This window comes from Zalophus californianus, chromosome X (genome assembly GCF_009762305.2).
Source record: "Zalophus californianus isolate mZalCal1 chromosome X, mZalCal1.pri.v2, whole genome shotgun sequence".
Classification (NCBI taxonomy): domain Eukaryota; kingdom Metazoa; phylum Chordata; class Mammalia; order Carnivora; family Otariidae; genus Zalophus; species Zalophus californianus.
Genome location: NC_045612.1, coordinates 70253544 through 70270053, shown reverse-complemented (window position 1 = coordinate 70270053; position 16510 = coordinate 70253544). Strand labels below are relative to the sequence as shown.

At 41.8% G+C, this 16510-nt stretch overlaps 1 protein-coding gene across 4 annotated transcripts in view; it reads right to left on the bottom strand.

Moving 5' to 3' along the window:
* HDAC8 (histone deacetylase 8) overlaps positions 1 to 13522 on the bottom strand; it is a 215292-nt gene extending 201770 nt beyond the window's left edge. For 3 of the 4 annotated variants that reach the window (XM_027609558.1, XM_027609560.1, XM_027609559.2), the window contains exons 1-4: positions 13012 to 13443; positions 12461 to 12513; positions 9546 to 9676; positions 7799 to 7940 (exon numbers count right to left, since the gene is read on the bottom strand). In XM_027609558.1, the coding sequence (XP_027465359.1) occupies positions 7799 to 7940; positions 9546 to 9676; positions 12461 to 12513; positions 13012 to 13236 (551 nt within the window). In that variant the 5' untranslated portion in view covers positions 13237 to 13443. Of the gene's footprint in view, positions 1 to 7798; positions 7941 to 9545; positions 9677 to 12460; positions 12514 to 13011 lie in introns of all 4 variants that reach the window. The other variant, XM_027609557.1, reaches the window with a different exon arrangement.
* Positions 13523 to 16510: the final 2988 nt, after the last annotated feature.

The following is a 16510-nucleotide window of genomic DNA, read 5'->3' as shown; positions in this document are numbered from 1 at the left end:
ACCTCCTTATTGACAAATCTTACTTCACTCCTCTACAGCGCTGTTTCTCAACCATTTGCTCATTATCATTTCCTAATCCAAGGAGCCTTTTCAGATACCTTTTCCTAACGGGCCACTCTACACAATTTTCATATCACAGATACACTGAACATCTGCTTATGTACTGTCACCCTTTGGGGGGGGCCATAAACCCTGTAACATCTAAGCTTTTTGTCGTCCTCCCCACCCCCTCCAAGAATCAGTGTCTGCTCTGGTGGCAGACGTTGCTATCCAAACTGGTCTTCTTAAGGTTCACCTTTGGTTTCTGTGATAAGTCTTTTCTGATTCTCTTCCTGTTTTTTGACCATTTCTTCTCAAGATTCCTTTGTAGGCCTTTCTTCTACCTGTCCTGTAAACATTGGCCTTCCACAAGGCTCAGTATTTGTTTTGTTTTCTGTATCATCCTATAGATGCTTCTCAGGTGATTTTATCTATTTTCTTAGTTTTAATTACCACCTATCATGCTGTTGACTCCCAGATCTGTATCTTCAGTGGAGACAGTTCTGAGCTCCAGCTTCTTGCTAGTGCAAGTATGGTTCACAGATTGGCAGCATTTAGTATCATCTGAGAGCTTGTCAGAAATGCAGGTTCTTAGGTTTCACCACAGACCTCCTGAACCAGATCTGCATATTTATCAAGACACCCAAGTATTTCATATGCACATTACAGGCTCAAAAGTCCTGGGCTGGACCCCATTACCAGCCCTCTAGCAGACTTCTTGAATTGGATGTTCCATAAGCACATCAGTTCTCATCCCTTACTCTTCTTGGTTAATGGTAACCAAATTTACTGAGTCATCTACACAAGAAATCTAGATCACTCCACTCCTTCCTTATCATTGGTTACCACTCCTATCTATTCTAGCTACTAAATGGCTCTTGAATTTATTTTCTCTTCTGTGCTCATCACCACTGCTTTCACATCCTTTTGGGTCGATTATTACAGTCAAGTCCTAATCGATTTCTCTATCGACATCCTCCTCTGACTCCCCACCAGTTTATCTGCTTGAATAGAACCATATTCCTAAAATGCAAATCTGATCATGTTACCTCCTCCTGGCTAAAACTTCCTTCAGTGATTTCTCACTGTCCAAAGCCAGGGTTCTTAACCAGGGATCCATCCATTCATGCATGGGCTTCAAGAGAGTCTGATACTTTCTGAAGTTACAAGGAAAAATTCGCATATGTACACTTTTCTAGGGACACTATACATAGCTTTCTTCAGATTTTCAGAGGATCCATGATCCAAACAGGTCAAGAACCACTGATCTGAAGGATCAAGTTCAAACTCTCTAGTTTGGCATACAAGGACCTTTATACCTCCCCCACCTTACTTCCAGTCACTTACCTACAGGAGTTCCAGCTTTAATTACGGACTTGGAAGTTCCCTCAGCTTTCATGCCTCTCTGCCCCTGCACCATGCTGTTTCTGGAATAACCCCCAAGTTGTCTACAAGGTCAGTACATGGTGCGGCCTGGATTTGCGCTGGAGTCTTACTTCAGAGTTCATAGTCATTCCACTCTACAGTGACCTGACATTTTCCCCTGTGGCCTAGTACACACAAATACATACACATGTACTAGAACAAGTTTTGTGAAATCCACCTTGATTTCAACAGATTGCAGCCCACTGAATTGATATGATGTTCTATTAATGAGCTGCAACTCTCAGTTTGAAAAACACTGCACTAGACCTTTGCTGATACAGGAAGTTCTTATTACTGAGAATTTATTATCTTAGTCCCAGAAGCATCAAGGTTTTGAGGTTTCCTAGGGATACAAAAGCTGTCAATAGCATGAAAGCCCTTGCTAATGAATCGACCACTTCTATCAGGCCCCATTCAAACAACCTACTCCTCTAAATCCTAGCACCTATCCCTCCCCATCTGTTCAATCACTTTGTCTTTTATGGATTGGCGGATACATCAGTGAGCAATTCACTGAAAATCTATCACAAAGTGAAATTACAAATCTTATAAAAGGATGCAAGATACCCTGAAGTCAACACACAAAACTGGCAAGGATCTGCAGACCAGTTTACAATTGAAAAGGAGAAATATAAATAAGGATAAGGATAATGATTTTGAAAGTGGTTCGAAAGAGAGTGATTTGAATGCCAAATGATTAAGGAGAAGCCCTCAGAAAAAACTGAAAAGGCCCTTGAACATTTTGGCAAAATCAACCCTCTTAATGATCATGCTGCAAAAATCTCACAGAAAGTAAAATGTACCATCTTGAAATATCATGCAATTTTGTTAGAAGAATTAGGCCCAAACAAAAACAATCAATCCTTGATACATTCTTTGTTTGAAGAATTATGTAGCATTCAATTTTATTAAAAGAGACCAAATAGACATATTTTAATAGTTATTCAAGTTAGTATGCTGATCAAGTCCTGCCCTCTCTGTTATTTACTCAAAAATTTTAGTCCCCCTTTTAAATGGATTCACTTGGTGGTCTTCTGCCTGGTACCAACTGCCCTCAAATAATAAGAACTTCCTGTTATAATCCTCTGTTTCCTCATTGCCTAACATACAGCAGGAGCTTAAGAGAAGTTTGTTAAATGAATAACTGCAGTGATGGCCTCCTCCTCCCTATCCAGTCTCAGTTCCCTCTGCTCCAATCAGCACATTGCCACCTTCTCTAAAATTCTTCAGTAAATCCCCACTCGCCCCAGAAAAAAAGTCCAACTCCTCAGCGTGGCTGACAAAACCTTTACAATCTGGTCTTGCTCTATTTGCTCTCACATTCTAGCCACATTTAACTACTTGTAATTCTCCAAATGTCCCATGCTTTCCACTGCCATGTTTTTTATTATCCCCTCTGCTTGGAATTCTCTATCCCCACCGATGGGAAGGCAAACTCCTTCTCCTCCTTCTGTACACTCCACTACCTTGCACATAATGGCAGCATATACACTGACCATACTGTGTCTGTATTGTAACTGCTTCCCACCTTGTTCCAAGCAGTTTTTACTATAAAAAGTTCTACTGATAAAACTAATACACATTAGAGAAAACATAGGAAAAATATAGGAAACAGAAGATACATGTATACGTGCATGTGCGTGCATACCTCTTTATCCCTCATAGTATCGTCAGCTTCACAAAGTCACTGGTATTTTGTTGTATTTCCTTCTAAGAGTTTTTCTTTTTTTAAAGATTTTATTTACTTATTTGACAGACAGAGACATGGTGAGAGAGGGAACACAAGCAGGGGGAGAGGGAGAGGGAGAAGCAGGCTTCCCGCGGAGCAAGGAGCCCGATGCGGGGCTCGATCCCAGAACCCTGGGATCATGACCTGAGCCGAAGGCAGATGCTTAACGACTGAGCCACGCAGGCGCCCCTCCTTCTAAGAGTTTTTCATAAGCATCTCTTTTTTAACATGACTAATCAGAGCGAATGTGCAATGTTGTAGCTACCTGCCCTTTAAGAACAAAGCCAACATTATACAATATGAATTTTTTTTTTGTTATACAGTCATCCTAACCACCACTTGTTAATGGTTACATAATAGCCCATAAAGTGGATATGTTACAGTATACTACCTAAACATCCTGAACATTCTGCTGTTGTTCAATATTTAGGTCTCCCTCCTTCCCCCCTTTTGGGCTATTATAATTAAGAGAGAAATTACCATCTTCATACACACGGTTCTCCAATATTTTGGATTGGTTTATTTCCTTAGAATAGATTACCAAGAGTAATAGATATATGAGTTAAGAATCTTTCTTCTTTCAGCTCAAATCTGGGAAGGGAAAAAATACATGCAGGTGTATATTATGTTTCAATCTCCCTTCCTGTAATTTTAGTGATGCTAAATATTTACTCATGTTTATTTACTATTTGTTTCCTCTTTTGTGAACAGTTCATGTCTTTTGCCCACTTATCTAAATTTCAGTGTTTTAAAAAATCAATTAAAATAAAGATTTTATTTTATTATTTTTTTGAGGGGAGAGGGAGAGGTAGGGAGAGGGAGAGAGGGAGAAGGGCAGAGGTAGTGGGAGAGGGAGAATCCCAAGCAGGCTCCACGCTCAGCACAAAGCCCGATATGGGCCTGGATCCCACAACCCTGAGATCACGACCTGAGCCGAAATCAAGAGCTGGAAGCTTAATTGAGCCACCCAGGCGCCCCTAGAATAAAGATTTTAACCCTTTGTAGTATTTGCTGCAACCTTTTTTTTTTTTTTTTGCCTCTTTTTATTTTGGTAATATTTTAGCTGCAAAAGTAATAAAATCTCATTACAGAAATTGTGCATTACACTTTAAAAAAATCATCCATAATTCTGCCACCCTGACATAGCCACTATTATCATTCCCACTGCTTTTTTTTTATATATGTGTGCGTTCTACAAAGTTGTAATTGTGGTGTGCATACAGTTTTAAAACCTGCCTTTTTATTAACACAAGTCTTTTTTCTGAAACACCCTACTGTCTTCATAATCATTTAAAATAATACATAATATTCTATGGAGCAGATTGACTACTTATTACTACATATTCATGTTATTTCTAATTTTTTTGTTTCATAAAGAACACTGATAAACACCTCCATGCAAATAGTTTTTTCCATATTTTGCATGGTCTTCTCAGGAAACATTCTCAGTAGTAGGATTAAAGGGCATTAATCCTAACCCTAAAGTAGACAAAGGGCATTAATATACCTTAGCTACCAAGTTGCTTTCTTAAGGGGTTGAAAAAAACTGCACTATTACTAGCCAACTGAGTACCATGTTTTCCAATTCTGGCCTAAAAAGGGGCTACCTAGTTGTTAAAATTTGCATTTCTTCGACTAGTAGCAATGAACATTGCCCCATGTTTTCCAGTGGTACTTAAACACCTTTGCAAATTGTCTCTTCACGTTCTTTGCCCATACTTCTTCTCACACATCATACCATATGAGTGCCTTAGAAAACACAAACCTACCACCCTTTGTCATATTTATGTCAAATATGCCTTTTTAGTCTGTATTTAGATGTTGTGTTTTAAAGGGCCACAAAACTTTTAAAAGTGATTTTGGTTTTAAAATTTTATGCAGCTAAATTCGTTGAGCTTTTCCTTTGGGAGTTTTTTTTTTTTTTTCTCTATTACTTCCTAAGCTTAGGGAAACTATTCTCCTTGAGAAGCTTGATAAATACCCATTCATTCCAGTTTTTTTATTTTGCTTTTTTACACTGAACTCTTCAATCTAGCTGCCACTTTTTTTTTAGTTTATTACGAGAGATGAGGGTATAAATGCTACCAGCTGTCACAACACCATTTACTGACGAATCCTTTCCACTCCCATCCACTTGCAAAGCATCTTTTATAATAGACTGAATTCTTATACATAACAGTCTCTTTGCGGAGTGTGGTATAATATCATCTGTCTCCTCTTATACCAGCGGTACCAGTGTTTTCATTATCCTAGTTTTGTATGTTTAATATCTAATAGCATTAGTCACTCATCATTCTTCTTTTGAAGAATTTTCTTTGAAAATTACTGTTCTTTAGTTTCCAAATGCAATTATTTGCTGTCTTACCTCTAAGATATGAATTTTGTGAAGGGCGAATTGGTTCGTTTCCTTAGAATAGACTGCTAAGAACAATATTACCCGGTCATACAGGTATGAATGTTTTCCCCACTCTTTCAACACTTAGCTCCGAAGTTTTCAAAAAGAGTGTACCAATGTCACTGTAATCATGCCAGCATGAGGGTATTTTGAAGATTTTTTTTTCAACATTGGTAGGGGAGAAAGATACCTTGCTTCAATTTTTATCTCTCTGCTTATTAGTGATGATAAACATGCTTGACATACAGTAGGTGCTTAATCAGTGCATGCTGAATGACTAAATGGCATGTATGAATCCATACACGTATTTGGGGATGGAAACGTTTAAACAAATATTGCGCTTATGAAAGATAATGCTGGCTAGATGTCAGTTTGTGGGCTAAATGCCTGGAGTCCACCTGCAGAGATGTTCTAGAGGTGCCAAGAACCCCCTAGAATTTGGACCTGAATTGGGGAGATCTCTAGAGACTCTCTGCAATTTATATCCACCACAGTGTCTGTTTCCAGGTAGGATCAGCTGAAAGCTGTCTGAAACAGTTAAGATAATACCTACCTACATGCAGCCCAGGAGCAGCCATGATTGACTCTAGATAGAGCATGCTTCATTTCAAAGCAAAACAGTGAGAAGTGGCAGGTATCTCAGTATTCCACTGGAAACTGACCCAGGCCCTAGCAGGCCTTAAGCAGTGAATTTAAATAGGTAAGACCCTCCAGTGCCACATGCAGAAAGTAGATCTGATTAACAGGATCAGGTATTTTCTAGGAAACCACACTACTTTTCTTCTCAACTTGCTAAGCACAAGAGGGAAAAGAGGTCCTTGGTTCAGAGAGGCTTGGTTCCCCCTCCCCCCTCCCGACCTTCATCTGTAGTTTAAAGGAGAGAGGGTCGTTTTTCTTTTCTTTTTTTTTTTTTTTGTCCTAGGGATCACTGTCTTTATTTTGAAATTTTTTAATAGAGCAAGAGCTAACAAAAGGTAGGTGGTTTCTCTTTGTTTCTAAGGCCATGGAAAACATATTATTAAACACTGGTTCTCTCTGCTCCATCACCTCAGTAGTAGATTCTAGTAGTAAACTTTCTCAAGGACTTCCTTGGTCATGAAATCTGTCGATGTGATGAAAAGAATTCCATGTTATCGTCTTAACCTGCATATGCTGAAACTGCTCAAGGTTTCAGTCTGAAGAAAAAAAACACGCCATTTTCTCTGGACTCAAGAGCACCAAGGAGGTCAAGGTCATGGCCAACAGTATGAATGATTGGCGTGTGAAAGATGCATCACCAGTTACTCCTACCACTGCTTCATTTCACTCACACAGCACATAGAGCAATTCAAAGTTTTAAAAATTCTTCTCCTCCAGTATGTATTAAGTACTTACTACCCACATAGCAAGCAAGCGTATCAAGCAAGATGACAAATGCCGTCCCAGCGGTCCTTGTCACACACAGGGTAGAGCTGTTTGAAATGTCAACATGAAACTCCAAAAGGACTTCTCTAGCTCTAAGTAGCACCTGAGAACAGCTGTTTCACAAGCCCTTTCTCCTTAGAGTGACAGTTAATTCTCTCAGTCGGTTGCCACTTGCCTTAGAGATGGCGGCAAAAGCTTCCTTGATTCGTCAGCCTTTTGTTTTAAATCTATTCTCATCAATTTCCCACCTATTTGGAAACCTGTTTGCCACTTCTTTCAAGAACTAGCTCTAAAACGCACCTCTTCCAAGACTTCCATGATTAATTTCTGCATAGCACTACAATCTCCTCAGCTCATCTGTATATTCAGTTGGTACCCAAACTGATGTTGCTCCCTAATTTTTCTAGTTCTGTGACTGTCTCTAGAGCATTAAGTCCCTTGAAGACAGGGGCATTTCCCAAAAGCTGTTAAAGGACTGTAGAGACTGCCTAGTTATATCCTTTGCCCTGCCCATTTTCCTGATGAAGAAACTGCGGCCTTGAGAGGTTAATCTTTCCAAGTCAGTTAGCCAAGTTTGCAGGAAAACTAGGCATGGGGCCCAGGTATCCTGACTTTCGATAGAGTGCTTTCCATTATACTGTGTCACCTTCTTCTATGTCACTTGTATCTCTTCAGAATGCCCGGGAAAGGGGCTATATTCATACACAAATCTCTCAAGGAATGCCCGTACAATAAGCGTCAGCGTCTGCATAACTGAGAAACTGACTCAAGGAAAGAGGCAGAAAGCAGAAAGGTCATTTTCTTACTTCTTTGCATGATGCCACCCTCCAGACCAGTTAATTGCTACTTTGCACGTTCCGTCAATGAGGCACTGCGCAGCCGTGATCGTGGCCCCTCCTACAGCTGCTGCGTAGTCAAATATCCCTTCCGTGGCAGGGCAGTCATAACCTTCGGGCAAAAACATCAGAAGAGCTTGTTACAAGATGAACTGCAGAAAGAGGAGGTGTGATATGGTGGTTCCCATAATAAGAAATACTACCCCCCCACCCCCCCCACCCCCCACCCCACCCGTGATCTTCATCCCTGTGTCTGACACAGCGCTCCCAAAGCTGTTGGGATTTCCCAAGTGAAGAGAGCAGTAAAGGTGTCTTTGTTGTGTTAATGAGGTGACTTGTGGATCACACCCCAGGGTGGGGGGGGGGCGGTGAGCAGTGGGGCAAACCAGGTGATTGGAAGGTTGGAACTACCAGTCCTACCCCCTGACCTCCTCCTGTGAGGGGGGAGGGGCTGGAGATTGAGTTCAATCACCCATTGGCCAATGATTTAATCAGGCATGCCTATGTAATGAAGCCTCCCATAAAAACCCAAAAGGCGGGCTGGGAGAGCTCCTGGTTTGGTGAATGCGTGGGGATGTGGGGAGAGGGGCATGCCTGGAGAGTGTGTGGAAGCCCCACACCACACCCTTTGGTCATCCCTTGCCCTGTGCATCTCTTCCATCTGGCAGTTCTGGGTTATATCCTTTTATAATGAACCGGTAATCTAGTGAGTAAATGGGTTTCCTAAGTTTTCTTGTGCCCTGCTCTAGCAAATTCAACCCAAAAGAGGGTGTTTGTGGGAACCTTCTGATTTATAGCCAGTCAGTCAGAAGCACAGGTAGCAAGCTGGGCTTGTGACTGGCATGTGATGTGCAGAGCAGTCTTGTGGGACTGAGCCCTTAACCTGCGGGACCTCATGCTATGGCCAGGTAGATAGTGTCAGAATTGAGTTGAACTGTACGACACCAGGTGGGTGTCCTGAGCATTGCTGGGTGGTGTGGGAGGAAAGCCCCACCTCCATACATTGGAACTGGGTCTAGAACCCTACTGGGAGGAACAGTTTGAGGTGCGACAACAACATATCTTGCCAAAAAGCTTCCAAATGAGAGAGAGATAAACATCTCCAATGTTGGGGAAAGAATCTTTTGAAGTATTGGAACTAGAGAGGCTAAACCTTTGAGATTAGCTAGTCACATCCTACAGAGGGAGAAACCGAGTCCTGAGAGGTGATATGTCTTATCTATGGTCACAAAGAGCCAGGCCTGGGACCCAGGTCCCTTGACTCACCCATCTCCCAAACCAGGTTTCTACCAAACCATGCTGTTTCTCTAGACTATCCTATTGGCCACCTACAGTTTTTTTAAAAATACAGCTGTTCAACATGAAGCAGGGTTGAAACCTTAGCCGGAACATAAATATGTACTCAAGTTAAAAATAGAAGGTCATGAGATGGTTAAATCAGCATCCATAGAGCCAGACCCAATCTGGGCACTACTATTAGGGCCTTGACAACTAAAAGATTTCCCCCCATCTGATCCGTCGTTCAGTTTTGCTCAACTCATACGGTTTGCTCAGCAAGCAAGATATGTGTATCTAAACTAAGAGATTAAGATTGCGGTTAACACATCAGTTCTTAATTGACAAATACTAAAGACCATCATGCAAGTTAGGAAACGAGTGGTTACAATTTACAGACGGAGGCCGTCTCCCTCCCACCACTGGCCGGTAACGACTTTACCTAGCCCATATTCTACGGAGTCCGGATGGTCGTCATCTCCTTCTTGGCTGACCTTCTGGAGATGCTGCAGATAGGCATCAGTGTGGAAGGTGGCCATCTCCTCCATGGAGGCTACTTTGGGCTTAACTATCCTAATAATAACGGAGAACAAAGAGAGGTGAGTGAGTCAGACCCAGAGTATGCCAGAAACTGGAAGCAGGAGAAAGGAGTCTGAGCAGAAAATACAACTCCCAGCTTCCAGTTCCAGTGGGCTGAAATATTGAACACGTTCTGTTCCTCTACTGTGCCATCTAGTCTTCACTTCCTCACATCGATATAATGATTCCATTAATAAGGGGTGAGAGGACTGATCTTCAAAGCCCTTGAGTTTATAGGTAGGTAAAAAAAAAAAAGCGAGTAATTATATTTAAGTTAAATAATCGGATACTGGACAAACTTCACTCTGTGAGTTACAACTTGCATGACAAACTAGTAGGCAGAGATATTTTCAATTGCATCAGTTCCTAATTGGTACATAGAATCCTTTCAGCTATGTTTTTACTTTATTGTTTTTTTTTTACTTATTTTTTTAGAGAGGGAGGGAGAGAGGGGGGAGGGGCAGAGGGAGAGAATCTTAAGCAGGCTCCACACTGAGCACAGAGCCCGACACAGATCTCATGACCCTGAGATTATGACCTGAGCCGAAATCAAGACTTAACTCTCTATTTTAACTTCAGTAGGCAACTGTATTTTCATGAATTTTGAATTTGGAGTCAGAGAACTGGGCACCTCTTTTTAACTCTGTACTTAACAGCTCTATAACCTCAGGTAAGTTGACTGTTCTGTATAGTTGTTTTCTCATCTGTAAAGTAGGGAGATCTAATGGGACACATGTGAAGATGAAATGATAACATATGAAAATGCTTTGTGGATAACTATCATTATTATTAATACTAAAGGATAAAAAAATGGCAACTCAAAACATAAAAGTTTCTCTGTTTGGTCCCTCACACCTACCTCTGAGAGGAAAAAGAGAAGGGGCAAACTGGCTGGAACTGGGCTTTGCTCAGAAGCTCCTAATCAACTCCTCACAACAAGTGACAAATAGAAGGCGACTGAGAGAGGGGCACTTGGTTTCGGCTCAGGTCATGATCTCAGGGTCATGAGATCTGTGTCGGGCTCTGTGCTCAGTGTGGAGTCTGTTTGAGATTCTCTCCCTTTGCCCCTCCCACCACTCTCTCTCTCTCTCTCAAATAAATAAATAAATCTTTAAAAAAAAAAAGCAACTGAGAGAATACAGGGTGATGTTAAGCTAATGGCAGGACTTACCACATCTAACCTCCAGCTGCCTACTCCCCATTTCCTCTCCCCGACTCTGCCACTGCCACTCAAAGGGTAGTCTATGGACCAGCAGCAGCGGCACCTAGGAGCTTGTTAGACTTGCAGAACTTCAGCCCCACCTCAGATCTCCGGAATTGGAATTTAACAAGGTGATTCATACGTACATTCAAGTTGGAAGAGCAATGACCTAGGCCACAGGGAGGCAGTAGTGGCTTTTTATGTTTGCTGAATGGGAACTCAGCCATGAGTTTTTCATGAATTAATATGACTATACAGGCTACTACTATCACCAAGCAAGCCAGAAAAAATCCTGTAGCTCAGCCTCAAAAAAAATCATGTATATGGTCAAGAGCCAAGGATTCCTGCTTCTCCTTCAAGAAAATATGGCTACACCCTCAGAGGTGACAAACCTGCACATTAAAAGAAAAATGTTACAGTTTCTTGGACCACGTTTCCCAGCCCTAATGGGTCCCTTTTCTAGCACCCTTCCTCTTGTTTAACAAATATGGAAAGCCTCTCTGCTTAATAGCAAGCGAATGGGACAGTTTTGCTTTGCACTGATTTCTTGTCTTAAAGTAACTTTTGAAAAGTTAAATAACTGAGGGATGCCTGGGTGGCTCAGTTAATTAAGCGTCTGCCTTGGGCTCTGGTCATGGTCCCGGGCTCCTGGGTTTGAGGCCCACATCGGACTCCTTGCTCAGTGGGGAGCCTGCTTCTCCCCGGCTTGTGCTTGCTCTCTCTCTCTCTCTCTCTCTCTCTCTCTCTGACAAATAAATAAATAAATAAATAAATAAAATCTTAAAAAGAGAGAAAGGTTAAATAAATGGAAGGCATGTAGTTCTTATGTCTAGCAAACATATGGGTTAAAAAAATAAGGTACTCAATAAATGATTTTGATAATAAGGATAAAATTTGAAAGCCTATTACACTACCTTCTGGGAGATAAATGAAGCATACCACAAAAGCCCGTGCAGACACTCACCTATTTGGCCAGACAATGTCATAAATAATCCTACAAGACAGGGTTATAAGATTTACTCTTATAAAGATTAACAGCAAGTTCATTTTTTTTTTTTTTCTTAAAGAAGCACTTAACTCAGTGCTGAGTTCTGGCCTAGTTGCAGGAGTTTTGCTTTGGTCTTGACTTGTCTCCAGGCTTACTCGTAAAAGTCTGGTGGTGGTGATGGGGTGTCTAAAAGTCTGAAGTTGAACACACACCCTCACATCTGGCTTGGAAACAAATACAGACAAACCCCAGAACCCAGCCAAACACCATTTTTCCCCCTATCAGGTGGGTTTTAGTACCCTAATGTAACTCTCCTCAAAATCGCCACAAAGCACCTATCCCTAGAATACTTTCCCTTCCAGCAATAGAGTCTTACTTCTAATGGATCTGAACTGCTTCAGGTCCTTTTTTCAGGTTTTCTTAATTCTTCAAGAACTTTCACTAGATTACAGACATTACAAACACTGAATAACAACAGAAAAAAAAACTTAAAAGGACCATTCTCAGTTTCTAATTTGCCCCACTGTGAAGTGGGATATTAAGGCTAGAACACCTAGGTTTAGGGCTCTGTTCATGAAAGACAACTTACCTCATTTGCTTATGCAGTGCATATGCTTCAATCAAAGAATGTACCATACTGGCCTAAAAACATGAACAAAAAAAGAAAAAAAAAGGCAGAAAAAATGTCTCTTAAATGTTTAATTCAGAGAAACACCATCAACTTCATCATCCTGAACAAAGAAAGTAACTTTTAACTCCCCTCTTTTTACTTAACAGTTACAATGCACTTTAGACAAATTGCTAAAGGCGAAAGCTACCGGGCCTTACGGAGGTGATGGAACATTTCTCTCCTGCAGCGTCTTCCCCACTTCAGGGATCCCTTGTAGTAGAGACACCAACGCCTCAGTGCCATCCCCTCCCCCCGCACCCCTACCCTCTCCGGTGCATTGGACGCCCCGCAGATAAATGCTGCGCTCTCAGAAACTATAAGGGAACACTTCCTCCATCACCTGGTGCAGCTGCGCAAATTTCTGCTGATTTTCCCCAGCCCAATCCTCTGCCCCCTCCTAATGCCCTCCGGTTCAACGGCCCCCACCCCCACCCCAGAAGCCCACGGTCTTTTTTCTCCAGCTCTCTTACCCGTTTGGGGACTTTGGCCAGGGAGTCGCACATGCTGACATACTCGGGGCTGTAGATGTAAACTGGAGGCAGCGACTGCCCACTGTCCGCCGGTTCCTCCGGCTCCTCCATCTTCCAATTGCAGCCGTTCCGGAGCCACCGTCTGGATCCGGCTTTTTTCGGACTCAACCCGGGCTCCGGTTCCTGCTCCTCTGAACGGCCGCAGCGGTGCTCCCTGGTCAACATTCCCTCCTATTCTCGCTATCGCCAGAGACACTGTCCCAGCTCCCCATCCAATTGAAGGAATGCATGGGCCTTCCCAGGCCAGAACCTCTTCATTTAGTGACCACGGCTCAAAAACGGGAGGTCGGCAAATATAAAAACCCAAATAGCTGCCAATTAGGATCAATATTTTATGGCACAAATAAGCACGGTCAAAACTAACCATCCTTGTTGCCCTACGGGGCCATTTGAGATGAGGTCAGACCAGCTTTAGAGCATGCTGGGAGATGTAGTTTTGAGGGGTTCGGGTAGCGGAAGAGCCGGGGCTAATTACTAAAATAGCCGCGAATGTGAGTTTTAGCGCTTAAAAAAAAAAAAAAGCAGCCTCAACTCTTTATGAATTGTTTCAATCTGCAAATACAGCCATATAAATATTTAAAAATGGACACAACGTGGCCACCAAGATCCCAGCACCACCCAGCTACATTAGACAGGCTTTTTTTTTTTTTTTTATTGGTGCGGAACTAATTAATGGTGTAAAGGGTTTGAAAAGTTGGCACAGTAAATTCTGTACAGCAACTTTAGTTTATTCCTTTTCACCATTAACAATCCATGTCCATGTAAGAGTTAACAGTCTCAATAATTTACTCTGGCAAAGCCGATAGCACTTTCCTAAGAGGCTGGCCGGTACTCTGGAAATTGCTTTGTAGATTCCAATCAAGCAATGATGTCAAATTACTCTTTGAAAATTCATGTGGAGTAAGGGGGGTAAGCAGATACTTTCAGTGATGTTTGGAAACTGCAGCTCCCCTTCCTTCCCTCCTTTTGCTTCTGTAACTATACAAGCGTTACTGACATATATTAGGTTTAGTGTGAGGGTCTACATTAAACAATACCCTGAAGCGGTTTTAGAATTATCACCAGTATTTCCGGGTTCCTGGCAGCCCCTATGCTATGATGCAAGCTGGCCAATGCCCAAGCCTCCACCTCTCACATCAACCTGAAGTGACCTTCGAACACCCCTCAGACAATCCAATATCCTTACCTCCTTTAAAATCTAACTTGCCTTTTTGACTCTTTAAACTTATTGAGCACTGCGATATGCACTTGGATATTTTATCTCTTTTCACCTTTGCAAAAGTCCTATGAAGGATGTTGTAATATGTCCATTTTACAGAGGCAGTTTAGAGAAAGCAAATAACTATTCAACGTCACACACTTACTAAGCAGAAAAGCAGGAATTCAAAACCGGGTCTGCCTGACACTGAAGCCTTTGAACATTCCCTTCACTATGTAAACTTCATTCCTCCAGGATGACTTTGTGGTAAATCTAACTTTGCTCAACCCTCCATTTAGTATTCCCTGAATACTTAGCATTCTGGAAATACTTTCCCCCTGTGATGTGTTCTTTAACTAGAATGTAAGCCCTTATGCTTCTTTTATATCTTCCCATAGCAACTAGTTCAAAGTTCTGTGGTCATTCAGTCATTCATCAAACATTTATCTGACATCAACTAAATATACACTATGGCTAAGGATTCAGTTCTCAAGATGAATTCTGATCTCTGCTTTCAAGGAATTTGCATTCTTGTACAGATGAGACAAATACATAAGAAACTATGCAATGCAGCAGAGTCAGGTAATGAATGTAGGATGCTTAGATTACTTAATAAACAAACTTTAAGTATTTAATAAATGGCAACTAGGATTCCTATTCAGTGGCATTTGAGATGGCCTTAGTGCATGGACAGGATTTTACTTGGTGGGAACGAGAGCCAGGCGAGGGCACACTGACTAGAATCCACAGCATAAGCAAAAACAAAAAGGAGACCATTTCCAGTCAAGTTTAGCTGAAGGGACTGGATCATGAAGGGTTTTGAATGCCAGGCTAAAGAGAACAGACTTTACTCTGTGGGAAATGAGGAGACATTTAAACAGAAATCTTAAAAAAAAAAAAAAAGATTTCCACAGCAGTGGCGGGTAGAAAAGATTAGCTATTGAAAGACTAGAGGCAGTGTTGCAATGGTCCACATAAAAAGTAATGATGGTTCAAACCAGAGTATGGGCCACAGGAACAGAGAAGCCGCTACCCCCGTCCTGGATTGTCATCTCTCACCCAGACTTTCTGCAATATCAAACAGGTTTCTGCTTGTACTCTTGCAGAACTACAATCCAGTCTTTTTGCAGCCACCAGAATGAACTTGGAAATAAAAAGTAAATCAGGTCATGTCACTCTTTAAAGGTTCCCCTACCTCATGGTGAGAATCTTTTGAGCTAGGAAGAAGAATGTAACTTTTGGGAATGCCTGTTTGTGGAGGTTAGGAGGAGAAAAAGATGCCAGAAAGGAGACAAAAAAGAAATAGCTGGGTGAGAACAAGTGTAGTACAGTTTCACAGAAATAGAGGGATGATGCGGGTTACAAGAAGGGAGAGGTAGTAACAATGTCATTGCCATTAGGAGCTCACTGATGTTCTAAGAAACAAAAACAAAAACAAAAACAAAAACAAAAACAAAAACCACCACAAGGCAGGGGAGGAAGCCAGACTGCAAGGGGTTAAGGAGTGAAGTTAACACTGTCAGGTGTAGCTTCCTCTTTGAAGAAATTTAATTGTGGAAGGAAGGAGTTAGTAAATCAGGGGATGTAGAGCTCATGAATGATTGTTTTTAGGATAAGAGAAGTGCACATATTTACAGATAGAGGGGAAGGAGTCTGTGGGGCTGTAGGAGTTGACTGAAAGGTGAGAGCATGACAGGCTGGCAATGTAAAGAGGAAATGAGATTTGTCCTGGGCTTTCGTGGATAGGCAGTGAGAGGAAGAGGGCAGGATACAGGGTGGCCGAATGATGCCCTAAAATCCGGACCGAAATAAGATGACATGAAAATGGATTGTTCTATGTGTTCTTTCAGATCTAGCAACAGGTAGCTGAACACTTCAACACACTTCTAAACTGGAAACAATATCCTCATTTGGGACACAATGTGGCAAGATGATTCAAGTACAGAGAAAGATAAATTGTTGCAATGAGGCTCTGAAATTGGCAGCATATTCCTGCAGCAAATCTCACAGGGTGGCTGGACCCTTGTTCATGAGTAAGAGAGAGCACAAGCCATGCCACAGGTCCCTAACCTCAATTTTCCACATGTTTAATCCCCATATGGTCCTTAAATTGGGAAGAAAACCCTTCCCAAAGCACTGGATTTGCAGTTGGAGGACTTTAAGTTCAAAGGAAGGAGGTTGGATTTTGGCTCCAAAGTTTACTGGTGTGGTGACCCTGGGTAAATTCCTTGACTTACTCTC